Source organism: Triplophysa rosa, linkage group LG24, assembly GCF_024868665.1.
Source record: "Triplophysa rosa linkage group LG24, Trosa_1v2, whole genome shotgun sequence".
In the NCBI taxonomy this organism is placed as follows: Eukaryota; Metazoa; Chordata; class Actinopteri; order Cypriniformes; family Nemacheilidae; genus Triplophysa; species Triplophysa rosa.
Genome location: NC_079913.1, coordinates 13,929,673 through 13,945,385, shown reverse-complemented (window position 1 = coordinate 13,945,385; position 15,713 = coordinate 13,929,673). Strand labels below are relative to the sequence as shown.

General features: G+C 40.6%; 2 protein-coding genes across 2 annotated transcripts in view; one reads left to right on the top strand and one right to left on the bottom strand.

Moving 5' to 3' along the window:
- LOC130547499 (copine-8) overlaps positions 1-2,808 on the bottom strand; it is a 146,820-nt gene extending 144,012 nt beyond the window's left edge. Inside the window, exons 1-2 of the mRNA XM_057323463.1 lie at positions 2,799-2,808; positions 1,797-1,813 (exon numbers count right to left, since the gene is read on the bottom strand). Coding sequence (XP_057179446.1) covers positions 1,797-1,813; positions 2,799-2,808 — 27 coding nt within the window. The remainder of the gene's footprint in view (positions 1-1,796; positions 1,814-2,798) is intronic.
- On the top strand, positions 2,519-13,862 carry LOC130547963 (uncharacterized). Its single transcript, XM_057324357.1, has one exon. The coding sequence runs from the start codon at positions 5,931-5,933 to the stop codon at positions 8,055-8,057; it is 2,127 nt and encodes a 708-aa protein (XP_057180340.1). The 5' UTR covers positions 2,519-5,930; the 3' UTR covers positions 8,058-13,862.
- Positions 13,863-15,713: the final 1,851 nt, after the last annotated feature.

Here is a 15,713-nt window from a genome sequence, read left to right as displayed (position 1 = left end):
AATGTGTGCTCTCACTGAGCGTGTGTGTGTGCGTGCGTGTCTGTGTGTGTGTGCGTACTTGTCTGTGTATGTGTGTGTGTGTGTGTCTATGTCTATGTGTGTTAGTACGTGTGCATATTGTGTGTGTGGAGTGTTTTGTATGTGGGTATGTCTGTCTTCTGTGTTTTCAACTTTTTCTTGTTTTTGCAGGTACAACTTTAATTGTTTTGCTTATAGTCAATATGTCTTATGTACAGCTGCTTTGTAACAATGAAAATTGCAAAAAGCGCTATATAAATAAAGTTGAGTTGAGAGTTGAGACATGTGGACTAAAACAACAGGTTTCTTTGTTCAAGTAGGTTCTGATACAGTATATCAATAACACGTGCATTAGTCAAGATTCTTACATAATTAATATGCATCCGATTCATTTTTATCCCAGTTTATGGGGTTTATTGTGACTCAGCTCATCTGCAATGATAACCATGGTGACAGCGGTAAAGTGGCCCTACAGTACAGGAATGCACCTGATCGTAACCATGGCATCAGTTTAGGTCCTGCCCACCCTGTGCAGTCTTGCAAAGGAGCTCCAAGATTGTGCGTATGTGTGTGTGTTCCCTGTTGAGTAAACCTGCTCAAGGGGACAATGAGTGTAGTAATTCACCGTCAACAACATCTCTTCACAATGGCTGAGAAGACAGCCGCTGCCCACTCACATTTGTTTAAGCGAGCAAAGCCAGATGCACCATAAACTAATACACATCAATAATTCATTATAAGTACACAGAAAGAATAAAATGTATATATGAAAACAACAACAGAACTGACTCGCTATCAAAGCCATCACATGTTTTCCAGCGAAGTCGAAAAACACATGCTGTTAAGAAGTATGAGATAAATCATTCTGCAAACAGCCTGTGACTAAGTAACCCTTCTGTAGGAGAAAGAGTTGGTAATTGATGAGTAATTGTATGCAGATGATTTATAATAGGAATACATCTGAAATTAGTCAAACGCTAACGCCTCTCTCTTTTGTAAGTTTGGAAAACAGCATCTGCTAAACAAACGATGTAAATATAAATAGCTAGCTTATGTTTGACAACAAAAATGTGTTATTATAAATGACAATGTAATAGCATGACGTGAGATCTACAACATTTATCATAAACAGCTGTTGAGCAACTGGACTGAATTAAACAATAACATGGGTGTCACATTTGGAAGTGTCTCACCAAATATAGCGAAACCTGCATGAAAACAGTTTTATAAAGTAAACACACACAAATGTTGTATGTAAACAACTGAACTCAACCGAAAGTCCCCAGTTTAAATGCAAATGTGCAAAGCGGTTCGTGCAACCATATGAAATAACCAACACATAACGAGTCGTAATCTTAACATTAAGCACCATATCTGCGCTCTCTGTAAACGGTCTTGTTCTTTATTCTTTATTTAGGTACATCCCATAAAAGCACCATATGCGGTTATTCCAGTACACAAATAAACTTAGACTAACAGCTGGCGAGAGCAGTGTGAAGTGTTTGTTTTGGTGCATAAGAGTGGGCAACTCTGAAAGTAACTATGGGGCGGAAGTAACATATCAATAATATTCATTCAAATCTATTTAATAACACCGATATGCATCACATATACACACATTTTTTTGTGGAAAATACAGAAAAGTATGTATATGTGTTGCCCGATGGAAGTTATACGTAATTTTGTCTTCTCCAAACGCTCTATAAAAACAAACCGCGCAATGTGTGTAACGTTATAAGCGGATTGAGAGTAAAGGTGTGAGTGGCGCGTTGCCTCACCTGCAAGAAACGGTGATCTCAACTTTTGTGGCTGGAATAGTGGCATTGAGAGGGTCAAAATCTCCTGTCGTCGCCATGTTCAGAAAGCCGCAGCTACTCATTGTGTTCATGGTGAGCTTTCGGTTTTAAACTCCTGCCTACGGAAGTGTGTGGAGACGCGCACCGCTCACGAGAGGAAATTCGTAGAGGATCACGAAAGATTGCGCCGAGAAAAGCAAAGCTGATGTCAGTCCATAACAGAGACAGCGTCCTCTGCTCGCCATAACAGAGCGCGTGCGTGTGTCAGTGAAGGTACGTGTGTGTCAGCCTGCATGCGCGACGGAGTGAAACCACACTTGGCGAATTCTTCTCTGTGAATTCATGTGAGATTCAAAACAGATTTAACACTGACAGTGCCGTGACATATATAACAAAACTAGCAATAACGATATTATTATATTATCAATATAGTAGTAGTCGTAGTAATAATATTAATGTTAATAATAAATATTATTGTCTATAATATGTTACTTATTGTTGATGTTATTATTTTATTAATTAAAACCACACTTGTTTTAATCTCTTGTTTGTAAACTGAATAGAAATAATATGAAATAATTATCAGTATATAACTGTATTAGTAACTATATATTATAAATAACAGTATAATCATAATTGTTGCGTATAGTGGCCATGAAGGGATGACTGGAGGGCATAATTCCACAATATTTGCTTTAATACCCTCTCAGTTTAGATTAAACCAACCAAATATGAGGTGTACAATACAGTGTTTATTTTACAAATTATTTAGCAAAATGACACAGAAAAAACCAGAAACAAAAAATATGCAGGACATAAATCATAACCCATAAAAATGGGTTATTTTCAACTGGTTGGGTCAAAAGGGACAAACCCAACCGTTGGGCTAATAAATGATGTTTTATTAACAAAGTTCGGGAGAAGCCGGAGCATATAATTAACACCGGCTGGTTAACCAGCACATAAATAGACCAGGAATCCTACCTGAAACCATCTCTAAAGGATTAAACATCCCTCCACCTCCCCGGCTCCTCTCCCCGAACTTGAATATCTAGCAGGATTCCGGGGGGTGAGTTCTTGGTTCGGCCGTTTCCGAGCTCGGCGCACTCGCCCCTATTGGGGGGAGAGAGAGCGTACCGGGTTCGGAAGGAACCGGCGAGCTCGGAGCCCGCTCCCCGGACAGCACGCCAAATACGCACTACCCCTGCTATTTTTATTATCTGCACAGGTGAACTCGTGAATGTGATGGGTTGTTTCAACCCATGGTTGGGTCAGATATGAACATTTTCTGGGTTCATTTGAGCCAGTGGTTAGGTTCGTCCCCTTCTGGCCAAACTGTGGGTTGAAAATAACCTAGTGTCATTTTATCCATTATTATCAATATTTATTAAAAAGTCAATCCTGATCTCACAGTTATTCGTAACTATTTTACGAAGTGGCTTTTTTTGTATGAATTAAAACGTTGTGAATCGTACAAAAACGTACGATTATTACAAAAAGGTGAAACTGAGACCACACCGCTAGCCACGCTCCTAAACCTAAAGTCCTTGCCGCGAAAGCAAATCGTACAAAAATGTAGGAATGAGCTAATTTTAATACAAATTAGCCACATCATAAAATAGTTACGTTTTGCCGTGAGATTGTGTTGGTTTGACTCAAGCCAGCCTAGGTTGGATTTTTTTGCCAGACCAAACATTCTTCCTGAAGACACTCCAAGCAATTTACCAACCAACTTACAACATGCGTATAAAATATATCTTTAAGATTCGCTCCAAAATTTCTGTTTATTCTGCATTCTTCTCTGATGGAAGTGTCTTTTCAAACTCTTGGAATATAACACACGTTGGTCTCAATATTGCACTCATAGGAAGAAATACCATTACAGGGCTCAACATAAGTAATGACTGTCATAAATTTGGTATTACCAGAATTACAGTCATGATAAATGACAAACAAAAGTGAGACGAAGACTTATCAATACTTCAATGAATTCTAAAACTCTTTTACGTGGACAGCTAAACAGATATTCATTAAACTTATCAGATATTGTGGGAATATTTTTTAGATAAAAGTATGACTTAAATATCAATATAATCAATAAGTGTTTTCTTTCATTTGTTTCATTAAGCTGTGTGTTTTGGTCATGTGCTTTCTATTTCACTCAGTAGAAAGTTACTGGGGCAAACAAAGAAAACAGAGAAAGTTGGGGGTTGGAGTCGTAAATTATCTAGATAAACACACACACATATAAAGAGTCACAAAGAAAAATAAATGTTATGAATCAATCCATTGCATATGTTCTAAGTATAATCATGAGTTGTGATGTGTTTTAATGAATCATAGGATTAAGAAACAACGCTATATAATTAAAAACATTAGATGATTGAGTGTTTTCTTTTTACTAAAAGAATGTTAAGAATGTTGGTATGTTGTCCGGCCACAATAAACTGTTTCTAGGAGACCACTCCCCAAAAGAAACTGTCCTGGAGAACATTCCTCAGGACTGGCGACTGACCACAGGATATACGTTTTGAAATGTTATTTTACAGGAACTAAGAAAAAGGACTTCACGGTGATTGGTGGAAAGGGAGCAGCACTCCTTAAAAGGCAGAGGAGGAGTCAGAAGATACGAGCGACGTCACATACTTAATAAATATGGGTGTTTTTGAATATTTTGTGTTGTTGGCTTGTGGTGGAGTGAGGAGATCGTCTGACAACCCAAAGCTTTGTTACCTTTTTACATCTGATAATAAAACTTCTGTTTAATTTTGGAGAACGTCTCTGTGCAAATTTTTGAGCATGCAGGACTGCCTTTAAAGTCCAACAAATGGTGACCCCGAGACGTGATTTGACGAGACGTGATTTGATGAGAGACGAAGGCATTTTCTGCCAATTTCGTTCGGAACGGATTCAGATTCAACACACAGGTCGACCTAAAAATAAAAGGTAAGCAGAAGCCTGTTTATTCAAAATTCTGCTATTGAATATACCTAAATTGCTGTGTTGAATTTGATGAACATTCCGAGTAAGTACAAGTAAATTATAAAAAAGAAGTTTGAGAAATCAGATTTAAAAAGGCCAGGGTATTGTAAATCCCTCATGAGTCTGGGACTCATAAATTGCGTTGTGGTATTCGCGTCTGGGACGAAAAAGGCTAGGGTGAAATAAATCCCTTTGAGTTTGGAACTCATAAACTGCGTTGTGGTAATCGCGTCTGGGACGAAAAAGGCTAGGGTGAAATAAATCCCTTTGAGTTTGGAACTCATAAACTGCGTTGTGGTAATCGCGTCTGGGACGAAAAAGGCTAGGGTGAAATAAATCCCTTTGAGTTTGGAACTCATAAACTGCGTTGTGGTAATCGCGTCTGGGACGAAAAAGGCTAGGGTGAAATAAATCCCTTTGAGTTTGGAACTCATAAACTGCGTTGTGGTAATCGCGTCTGGGACGAAAAAGGCTAGGGTGAAATAAATCCCTTTGAGTTTGGAACTCATAAACTGCGTTGTGGTAATCGCGTCTGGGACGAAAAAGGCTAGGGTGAAATAAATCCCTTTGAGTTTGGAACTCATAAACTGCGTTGTGGTAATCGCGTCTGGGACGAAAAAGGCTAGGGTGAAATAAATCCCTTTGAGTTTGGAACTCATAAACTGCGTTGTGGTAATCGCGTCTGGGACGAAAAAGGCTAGGGTGAAATAAATCCCTTTGAGTTTGGAACTCATAAATTGCGTTGTGGTAATCGCGTCTGGGACGAAAAAGGCTAGGGTGAAATAAATCCCTTTGAGTTTGGAACTCATAAACTGCGTTGTGGTAATCGCGTCTGGGACGAAAAAGGCTAGGGTGAAATAAATCCCTTTGAGTCGGCGAACTCATAAAAGAATATTTAAAAGTGAAAATTGCGTTGTGGTAATCGCGTCTGGGACGAAAAAGGCTAGGGTGAAATAAATCCCTTTGAGTTGGCGAACTCATAAAAGAATATTCCAAAATTGTCTGTTATATGTTTGAATGTTTGAAAAAGTGAATGCAATTGTTGATGTGAAAATTAATGTGAAAACTGATTTAACCGTGTGAAAATAGATACTGTATAATTTTTGCAAACTGTGAATAGAATTTGTGTATAAAATGGCTGAATTTCAGAAAGAATGCGATGAATATGGGTGTCCGCCAGTAATGGTGCAGTGGCAAAATGTTACAAATATGCTTTTAGCACAGACAGAACCAAAAGATAGAAAGCAAAGACAGAAAGAAATTGATAAGTGTTGGGTAGCATTGTGTGATGATTGTGGGTGGGAAAATGCAGAAGAAGTGAGAATGCCTCTAGCACCGAAAGTTAGAGAAATGGAAAAGAAAGCACATAGTAAGTTACGGAGACATATTGAAGAGAAAGATAAGGTTAAGTGGTATAATGCAGGAAAAAAGAAATTAAGGATGTGGACTAGAGTAGCGTTAACAACCACAGCACTCAGCTCACAGAAACCACAGAGTAGAGAGAGAACACAGGAAGTGAACAACTCAGCAGCCAGAATGAGAAATGGAGAGAATACAGGAAGCACCAAGACTATCCTCTGCTCCGCCCCCAGAAAAGACCAACCCACTTCATTATACCCAACCCTAAGCAACCCCCCTTCATACGAACAGCACAAACAGCAGGTATTGATGACAATAAATGGGGGAGAAATGGATGTTGCAGTAGGAGAAATGACTGGTGAAATAGACAGGATACGCAAGGAATTTGATGAATTAAAAACTGCAGTGAACAAGGGTGTGGAAGACACATTAGTAAAAGCACGACGAGTTATGGAAGAAGTAGAGAGAACAAGACATGAACAGGAAGAGTCTGAGAAGGGTGACAATGAGAATACTGAAGAAGACATTATATTTGCAAAACCAATAAATACATCCACCCCTAATCCACAAGCAGGGACCGATATGCTAACAGGGCCAATACCAGTTCAATTTGCAGGGAAAATGACACTGGGTGAGCCAATAGCCCATAGGTTAAGGAGCAGGAAACAGCCAGGGCACCCAGACCATGAGGAAGAGAAGGAGGAAAGGGAACATTACCTGAACTATGACCCAAGTCGTCAACTACAGGTACCTCAAATGCAAGCACCATTAATACACAGACCAGGAGGGAATTCACAGTACCAACCTTGGTCACACAGTGACATGACAGCAATAGCGAGTAAATTGCCACCCATTACCTCAGGAGGCAGCAGATGGTTGAGTAAGCTGACAGCACTCAGCCATGGCACTGATTTGGCTTTGGGTGATTTGAGATGCCTGTTGGGTCAGATACTGACAGCCTCACAAATGCAAAATTTAGAGCTCGATGCAAATACTATGTATGTTGCAAATGAGATACCATTTACCAGAGTAAGTACTGTTGTAAGCCAAACTCTTCGTCGACTATATCCTGTGCCACCAACGGTGTACCAGAATATAAAATTCCGCATTAAGCCAGGTGAGACTGGAGCGGCTTATTATTTCCGTTGTGCTGCTGAGTGGGAACAAATGGTGGAGGAAAACAGTTTAAACAACCCTGTGACACGAGACATATTTAGAGCAGCAGTAATGACAGGAGCTCCAAATGGAGTAAAACAAGCAATGGAGAATAACCCAGATATCCCAGTGGCAAGTAACGAGGTATGGGAAAGACATTTAGTGCACCACACAGACAGAGCAGTGGAAAGAGCCAATAAAGAGGAAGAGGAACTAGAAAGAGTTAAAACCCAGTTGTTAAAATTGCAATTAGAAAAAGCCAAAAGTGAAGGGACAACCAAAAAGGCCAAGCAAATGCCACAACATACTCCCAATGCACCCCAACCCATAGACCCATATCAAGGACCCCCTTACAGTGGTTCTCCTTTTGGAGGACCGACACACCACCATCCATATAGCAACCCACATTATGCCCAAGGACCAAACCGTAGGCAGGGACCCCCCTGGAGAGGAAATGGACGAGGGCAGCCGGAAAGAGGGAGGGGAGGGTTTGAGAGGGACCAGTGTTTTGAGTGTGGTGGGTATGGACATTGGGCGAGAAATTGTCCACAAAAATCAGCACAGAGTCAAGGCCAGAGTAACGGTCCACCTGCGGGGGGATGGGGTCCCCGAAGAGGTGGCGCCGGTGGTCGTGGCAGGGGACCACAAACCCCACACAACCCGGGGCAACACTTCCCGTCACCTTCCAACCTACAGGCGCCTGTGCACCCAACATGGGGCCCGGAGGGTGGGGCGGAGGGATGTTGAAGGGGCCCACAGAGAACCACCATGAGAGGAATGGCTGAACCTCTCATGGAAATAGTGGTAAGTGATCAACCACTAAAGGCTCTGGTGGATACCGGGGCCACATACTCTACTGTAACAAAGGGCACGATTGACAATAGCGATCTGACAAATCGCACAGTAGGAGTAATAGGGTTCTCTGGTGAGGTAGAAAAATGGCCTATGACAAAATTGCTGAAAGTAAAAATTGACAAACAAATATTGACACACTCATTCCTGTACTCTTGTAATGCTCCCATCCCCCTTTTAGGCAGAGATCTATTAATCAAATTAGGAGCCAGCATTTTATGTTCACCCGAGGGAGTGATAGTGAAATTTCCAGATGGTTCAGAAACAAATTGTTCTCTTTCAGGTCACACCACAGACAGTCAGTGGATGTTAACATCGTGTGGTGAGTTAGAAGATGCTGATATATATTGGGTTGAGCTAGATTCCAGTGTAGCCACTAATAGTATTGTATCTAGGTATAATGAACATCGCCAATGGATAACAAATATAGATATTTTTCTGCCACCAATAGACCCCTTACATTGCACATTGTTTTATGACAGGGATGACACCACACAATACCAAGATCTATTTCAGGAAATAGAAGACAGCAAATGGGTGATAAGGGGATCTGGTCTCATGATAGGAAAAGAGGGAGTAGTGACACCAATTTTACTGACAGAAGAGCAGATGAAATGGTATGAAATGTCTGATACAGCTGCACCACACGTCTCTGTAGCATTACATCCGAAACATGAAGCTAGGGAGCTAGGCAACATGACTAAGAGGCTGTTGGCAGCTAATGATTGGAAACCCACAGAAACTTGGGGTATCCTGTATTCCGAGACACAAAAAGCATATTGGGTGCAAGACCAAACAGAAGACACAGGGGTGTTGACACATAAACAGATCTCTAGAAGCCATGGTAGGGAGCAGACAGACGCTGACGGAGCAGAAAAAATGATTGACACATTGCCAGATAATCTATGGTCTCAAGGACCAACAGATGTAGGGTTTTGTAACATCAAACCTGTTAGCTTTAAATTAACCACCACCACACCTATTTGGGTCCCTCAGTACCGCAACAAACCAGAAGCAGAAGAAGGTGTAGCCACCACTGTTTCTGGACTGATTGACAAGGGAGTGATAACCCCTTATAGGTCTAATTGGAACACACCAATTTTTCCTGTGCCAAAACCAGGCACTAACAAATACAGATTGGTACATGATTTACGAAACATCAACTCCATTGTAGCAACACCTACAATGACAGTGCCAAACCCATATATTGCGCTGTCCACATTGACACCAGCGCACCAATGGTTTACATGCATCGATTTGGCAAACGCTTTCTTCTGTATTCCAATCGCAGAGGATTGCAAAGCATGTTTGGCTTTTACATACAGGGGATGCCAGTATTCTTACAACAGACTACCACAAGGGTTTATTTTGTCACCAGGAATTTTTAATCATGTTTTAAAACAACAGCTACAGGACTGTAGCTTACCTGAGAACTGTGTCATGATCATGTATGTTGACGACCTACTCTTGGCAGCCACAACTGAAAAGGCGTGCTTGGAGGCTACCAGAGTTGTGTTGCTTCAGTTGCACAAGTCTGGTTTCAAGGTAAGCAAGGACAAACTGCAGGTGTGCAGACCTTGTGTTACATTTTTAGGTCGACTGATCACGGCACAGGGATCAACTTTGACAGGGACACAAAGACAGGGTATACTCAGCCATCCTAAGCCAACCACAGTGAAAGACATGTTGTCATTTTTAGGCCTCACAGGATTCAGTAGGCACTATATCCCTATGTATGTTTCACTGACCACACCACTCAGACAGTTGATCAAAGAGCATGGCATGAAAAATCTGAAAGCAGAACTTCAGTGGACACAAGAGGCTGAACGGACGTTCATTGACCTCAAGACACAGCTAGCTCATGCCGCACACCTGAATTGTGCCAATTATGAGTTACCTTTTTTCCTGGATGCCTCAGAATCTGGCTCCAGCGCACATGGTGTCCTGTTTCAGAAAGACCAGGGCAGAAGAAAAGTGTTGATGTATGCGAGTGTGTTGTTAGACTGTGTAGAACAAAGACAACCACTTTGTTCTCGATTTGCAGCGGGTTTAGCTAAAGTTGTGCATAAAACATCACACATTGTAATGGGCCACCCACTGACAATACTCACCACACACTCCATCATGTCATTCGTAAATTCAGCATCATTCACATTTTCACCACTGAGACAGAGAAGAATAGCTAAGATTTTGACCAGTCCCAATTTCACATACACACATAAAGGCATTAATATGGCTGATCTGATGGGAGATGGACAGCCACACGATTGTGCACCCATCACCGAGAGAGCATCCAAAGTAAGAGAAGATCTGTCTGCGGTGCCATTGACAACCCCACCGCCAGTTATGACATTGTTCACAGATGGTTGTTGTTTCAGAGCAGAGGATGGGAGCCTGAAGGCAGCATATGCAGTAGTTGAACAAGTGGGAAGCTCATTAGTGACAAGGAATGCAGGGAAGTTAGAAGGAAAACAGTCAGCACAGAGAGCAGAGATGATAGCAGTGACAAGAGCCCTGTACTACGCTGGTGAGACCCGTGTGAACATATATTCCGATTCAGCATATGTTGTAACAGCTGTCCACGTGGAATTGCCCTTATGGCAGAGGTGTGGTTTTATCACATCCTCAGGTCGACCAATCAAGCATGCATGCGAAGCCAGAGACCTTTTAGAGGCTCTGATGATACCCAAAGAGGTAGCAGTTATTAAATGTCCAGGACATTCCAAAAATGATTCCCCTATCACTGATGGTAACAATGCAGCTGATCTAGCTGCCAAAACTGAAGCTGGCTATGTTGCAACTCAGCAGGTGGTAAGATCAGATAGAGCCTGTAGTGATCTTTTGCCTCGTTTCACTCGAGAATATTTGGTCAAAGAACAACAGAAATCTGCCCCTGAAGAACAATCAGTCTGGTCACAGCATGGAGGCATCTGTGCTAGTGATGGTCTATGGCAAGCGCCAGACGGACGTCCGGCATTGCCTGTCTCTCTGACCGGTTCAATGTTAACACAAGCCCATGGGGTAAGCCATGTCAGTGACAAACAAATGATGAGAGCTCTCGAACATTGGTGGCATCCATTTTTGCAATCCATGGTGTCAGGTCATGTGACGAGTTGTTGTATCTGTCAGGAACACAATGTAAAACCTAGCATCAAACCCAAACGGGGGTGTTTCCCTTTGACATCTGGTCCAGGGGAAGAAATTGTGATTGACTTCACAGACATGATTACACGAGTACATGGCAAACGCTATGTTTTGGTGATTGTTGATTATTTCACTGGTTGGCCAGAAGCATATCCTGTCGGCCGAGAGGACAGTACGGCCGTGATAAAGTGTCTAATCAACCATTACATTCCACATTATGGGTTCCCACGACGTATCAGATCTGACAATGCCACCCATTTTAAAAATGAACATTTGAAAATTGTTGAACAGGCTCTAGGCCTAACACATGCGTATGGTGCAGTTTACCATGCGGCCAGCCAAGGTAAGGTTGAACGTTTAAACCTGACAATTAAACTAAAATTGGCTAAAATCTGTGCACAGACTAAATTGAACTGGCTGTCAGCTTTACCCATTGCTCTCATGTCTATTCGTTCTTCTGTCAACAGGATCTCAGGCTTTACACCTTTTGAATTGCTTACAGGTCGTCAATTTCCAGGACCAACCACGGCGTTGAGAGAGGACACAGTGCAGCCATTGTCACATACTGTGTATTTTGATAAACTAACAGCTCTGATTCGAACCTTTTCCCATCAGGTGACTCCTGTACCAGCGCAACCCGAGGAACTGCCATCACCAGTCACAACAGACTGGGTCAGGATCAGAAAATTCCGCAGAAAGTGGAATGAACCACGGTGGTCTCAACCTATACGTGTGACAGCTCGCACCTCACATTGTGTGCAACTCCAAGGCAAAGGAGACACTTGGTTCCATTTAACATCCTGTGTAGCTTGTGACCCCCCTTCTAGGTCTCTTGCTGACACTGGTTTGGACCTGAGGACTCAGGTCCAAGAGAGGGAGGATACACAGAGTGGGAACGGTAACACAGACACTGAAATTGCTATTGAACAACACCAACAGCTCCAAATTATACACAAAACAGGTGACATTTTCACAAGTCCACACACAGAACCATTGGCTCACTGTGTAAGTGCTGACTGTGCATACGGAGCAGGTATAGCTAAACAGTTCAAACAACGATACGGTACACAGAAAGTAATTGATCAAAATAAACAACCAGGTGAATGTGCAGTGACTAAAGAAGAAGACGGCAGAATTATTTTTCACCTAATAACCAAAGAACAATACACTGATTTACCAACATATGACTGTTTCACAGAAAGCCTAAAACACATGAGAGATTGGTGTGTGGATAACAGAGTAAAAACAGTCTCAGTACCCCGGCTGGGGTGTGGTCTAGATAAACTAGACTTCAAGAAAGTACAAAAGATTCTGAGTGAAGTGTTCACGGACGTGGACATACAAATAACCATTTATTCCTTATAATCAAGTTTTCATTATTGTGTGATTTTGAGTGTTTTTCAATGTTTTTCAATTTTCAGGTTTAACAGTGTATTTTTAAGAAGTGTTTTCTTACAGGTTTTAAGGTATTAAGTTTTTAAGAAGTGTTGATGTTGTAAAGATAACAAGATATTACTAGAGAGGGTGAATATAACAGCAACAAAATGAAACTGTGGGAAAATTGGAAGTTGTTGTGTGTTAGGGATAATTGCAGGGACCATCGTAGGGATAATTTTTGGAATACAAAAAAGTAAGGAAGGTAATAGCACCACACCGCGAACTATACATAGAAGGTCAATAACATCAACAGACAAGTGCTTACTGAAATATGGAGGAATAGAGATAGAATACACAAAAGGGAGTAGCACATCATATACATTTGATTTAGGATTTTGTGTGACCTCTTTCGAGGTCAAGAGAGGGAATTGTGGGAATATTTTTTAGATAAAAGTATGATTTAAATATCAATATAATCAATAAGTGTTTTCTTTCATTTGTTTCATTAAGCTGTGTGTTTTGGTCATGTGCTTTCTATTTCACTCAGTGGAAAGTTACTGGGGCAAACAAAGAAAACAGAGAAAGTTGGGGGTTGGAGTCGTAAATTATCTAGATAAACACACACACATATAAAGAGTCACAAAGAAAAATAAATGTTATGAATCAATCCACTGCATATGTTCTAAGTATAATCATGAGTTGTGATGTGTTTTAATGAATCATAGGATTAAGAAACAACGCTATATAATTAAAAACATTAGATGATTAAGTGTTTTCTTTTTACTAAAAGAATGTTAAGAATGTTGGTATGTTGTCCGGCCACAGGGAACTGTTTTTAGGAGACCGCTCCCCAAAAAGAAACTGTCCTGGAGAACATTCCTCAGGACTGGCGATTGACCACAGGATATACGTTTTGAAATGTTATTTTACAGGAACTAAGAAAAAGGACTTCACGGTGATTGGTGGAAAGGGAGCAAAAAGCAGAGGAGGAGTCAGAAGATACGAGCGACGTCACATACTTTATAAATATGGGTGTATTTGAATATTTTGGGTTGTTGGTTTTTCGGAGGTCGTCTGACAACCCAAAGCTTTGTTACTCCTTTTTACATCTGATAATAAACTTCTAATCGATTTTGAAGAACGTCTCAGTACAAATTTTTGAACATGCAGGACTGCCTTTAAAGTCCAACAATATTTAAAGCCCACTTTTATTTAGTAATGGTGAATGTTAGTTGCTATTAGAGCTATTACATGAATGGCCAACCGGAGTAGGTTGTATAGCTATAAGTGACACAGAATTGAGTAGAATCACAAACCGAGGGATAAAAAGATATTTTGTGTGGGCTCATACTTCAAAAGAGATATGATTATCCCTATTGACAACTTGTTCTAAATTGTGGTAGAGACTGGTTATACTTTTGTTTACTGCTTCTCTATGTGCAGTAATAAAGCAATAAGGTTCAAAAAGCGGTGCTGTATTCTCCTCAGCCTTGACTATAGCACAGCATCAAGTGCCTTGTTGCTTGTACAAAACAGTTACGACATAATAAAAGGCACATATGTTAATTCCATCACTCTGCTAGACGATATAATGCCTGACATATAGACAGTAGCATTTTTGTTGTGCTCTGCAAAGATACCAAATATAGCTTGGTGAAAAAGGTCATAACTGTGATTTATCACAAAAAAAACATTTAGTATTCTGAATCTGTTTTATACATGTATATTTAATAATAACCAATAAGGTAGGAGGCTAAAATGAGCTACAGTTTTTTTTGTCACATATTTTACTGAACATTTTGTGTTATTGACATCCAGGACATTATCCATGTTATAAATAATTTTATAAACAAAACACCATCGTGATAAAGAGTCCCTATCATACTCAGTGAGTTAGTTATTTCATCATATTACAGCATAAGTTCAACATGTCATGAACAGTGAGGTGCAAGGACAGAGGACCCACACGCAGACAGCGGGTAAAGGGTTAACACAGACTTTTAATTATAAAACAAAACAAAAACCCATAAGGGAGTAAAATAACAAGATATAAACATAACAGATAAACAGGAACACGGACTAACTAAACTAGACAGGACAAAAAAAAAAACATTTACCATATATTGCAAAAACACTACACTACACTACACTACACTACACTACACTACACTACACTACACTACACTACACTACACTACACTACACTACACTACACTAACAAGACTCAGAAGAACTCACCCACATGAAACAAGTGACAATGAACCAGCACAGGACAGAATACACAAGGGCATTATAAGGGATCAAAATCAAGAGGGGACAGGTGCGGGGCATGAACTAATAATTATCACTAACGAGGAAACAAGAGGGCAGGAACAATGACAGACCTGGAGAGTATGGAAGGCAATCAGTGCCAAAATGCCCCTCTCCACATGAAACAAGAGGTTCTGTCATTGTTCTGCCACTAGATCTAGAAAAGCAAGACAAGATGGGGAAGAACCATGACACAACAGGGCTTAATTAATACAATTAAAATATTTTAGCTGTAGGCTAGTTATGCAGCTAGTTTATCTTTATCTTTACAGAGAAAAACGATAAAATAACAGCCTCATGCAAAGCATTCTGGGAACCAGAAATCCACATAAACCTTTTTCTGTTTTTGGTTCCCAGAATGCTTTGCATGAGGCTGTTATTTTATAGTTTTTTTTCTGTAAAGATAAAGACTTGTTAATGTTTAATGTTCATTTATCTTTGAACAAACTGTTGCCAGTAAATTACATAAATGTAAATCTACAGTAAGTTACTGGCAAACTGCTGCCAGTAATACTGTAATTTCGACATATTTTTTTACAGTGTACAGTAGGCTGTGTGGATTTTTTCGATGATCTTTATCATCGCACATAATGCACATCGTACACCCAGCAAGCCCTTTCTACCATGCAGAACCTCAGCGCCCAGCAGCTGTCTTCATTTCGCAAGGTGCTCGTCTATATTTAGAAGAGGGAATTCACCCAGCTGTAAGGAATTTCTCGG

Bases quoted from the DNA above. Each gene is read 5' to 3' on its own strand.
- LOC130547963 (XM_057324357.1), top strand. From the start codon at position 5,931: ATGGCTGAATTTCAGAAAGAATGCGATGAATATGGGTGTCCGCCAGTA.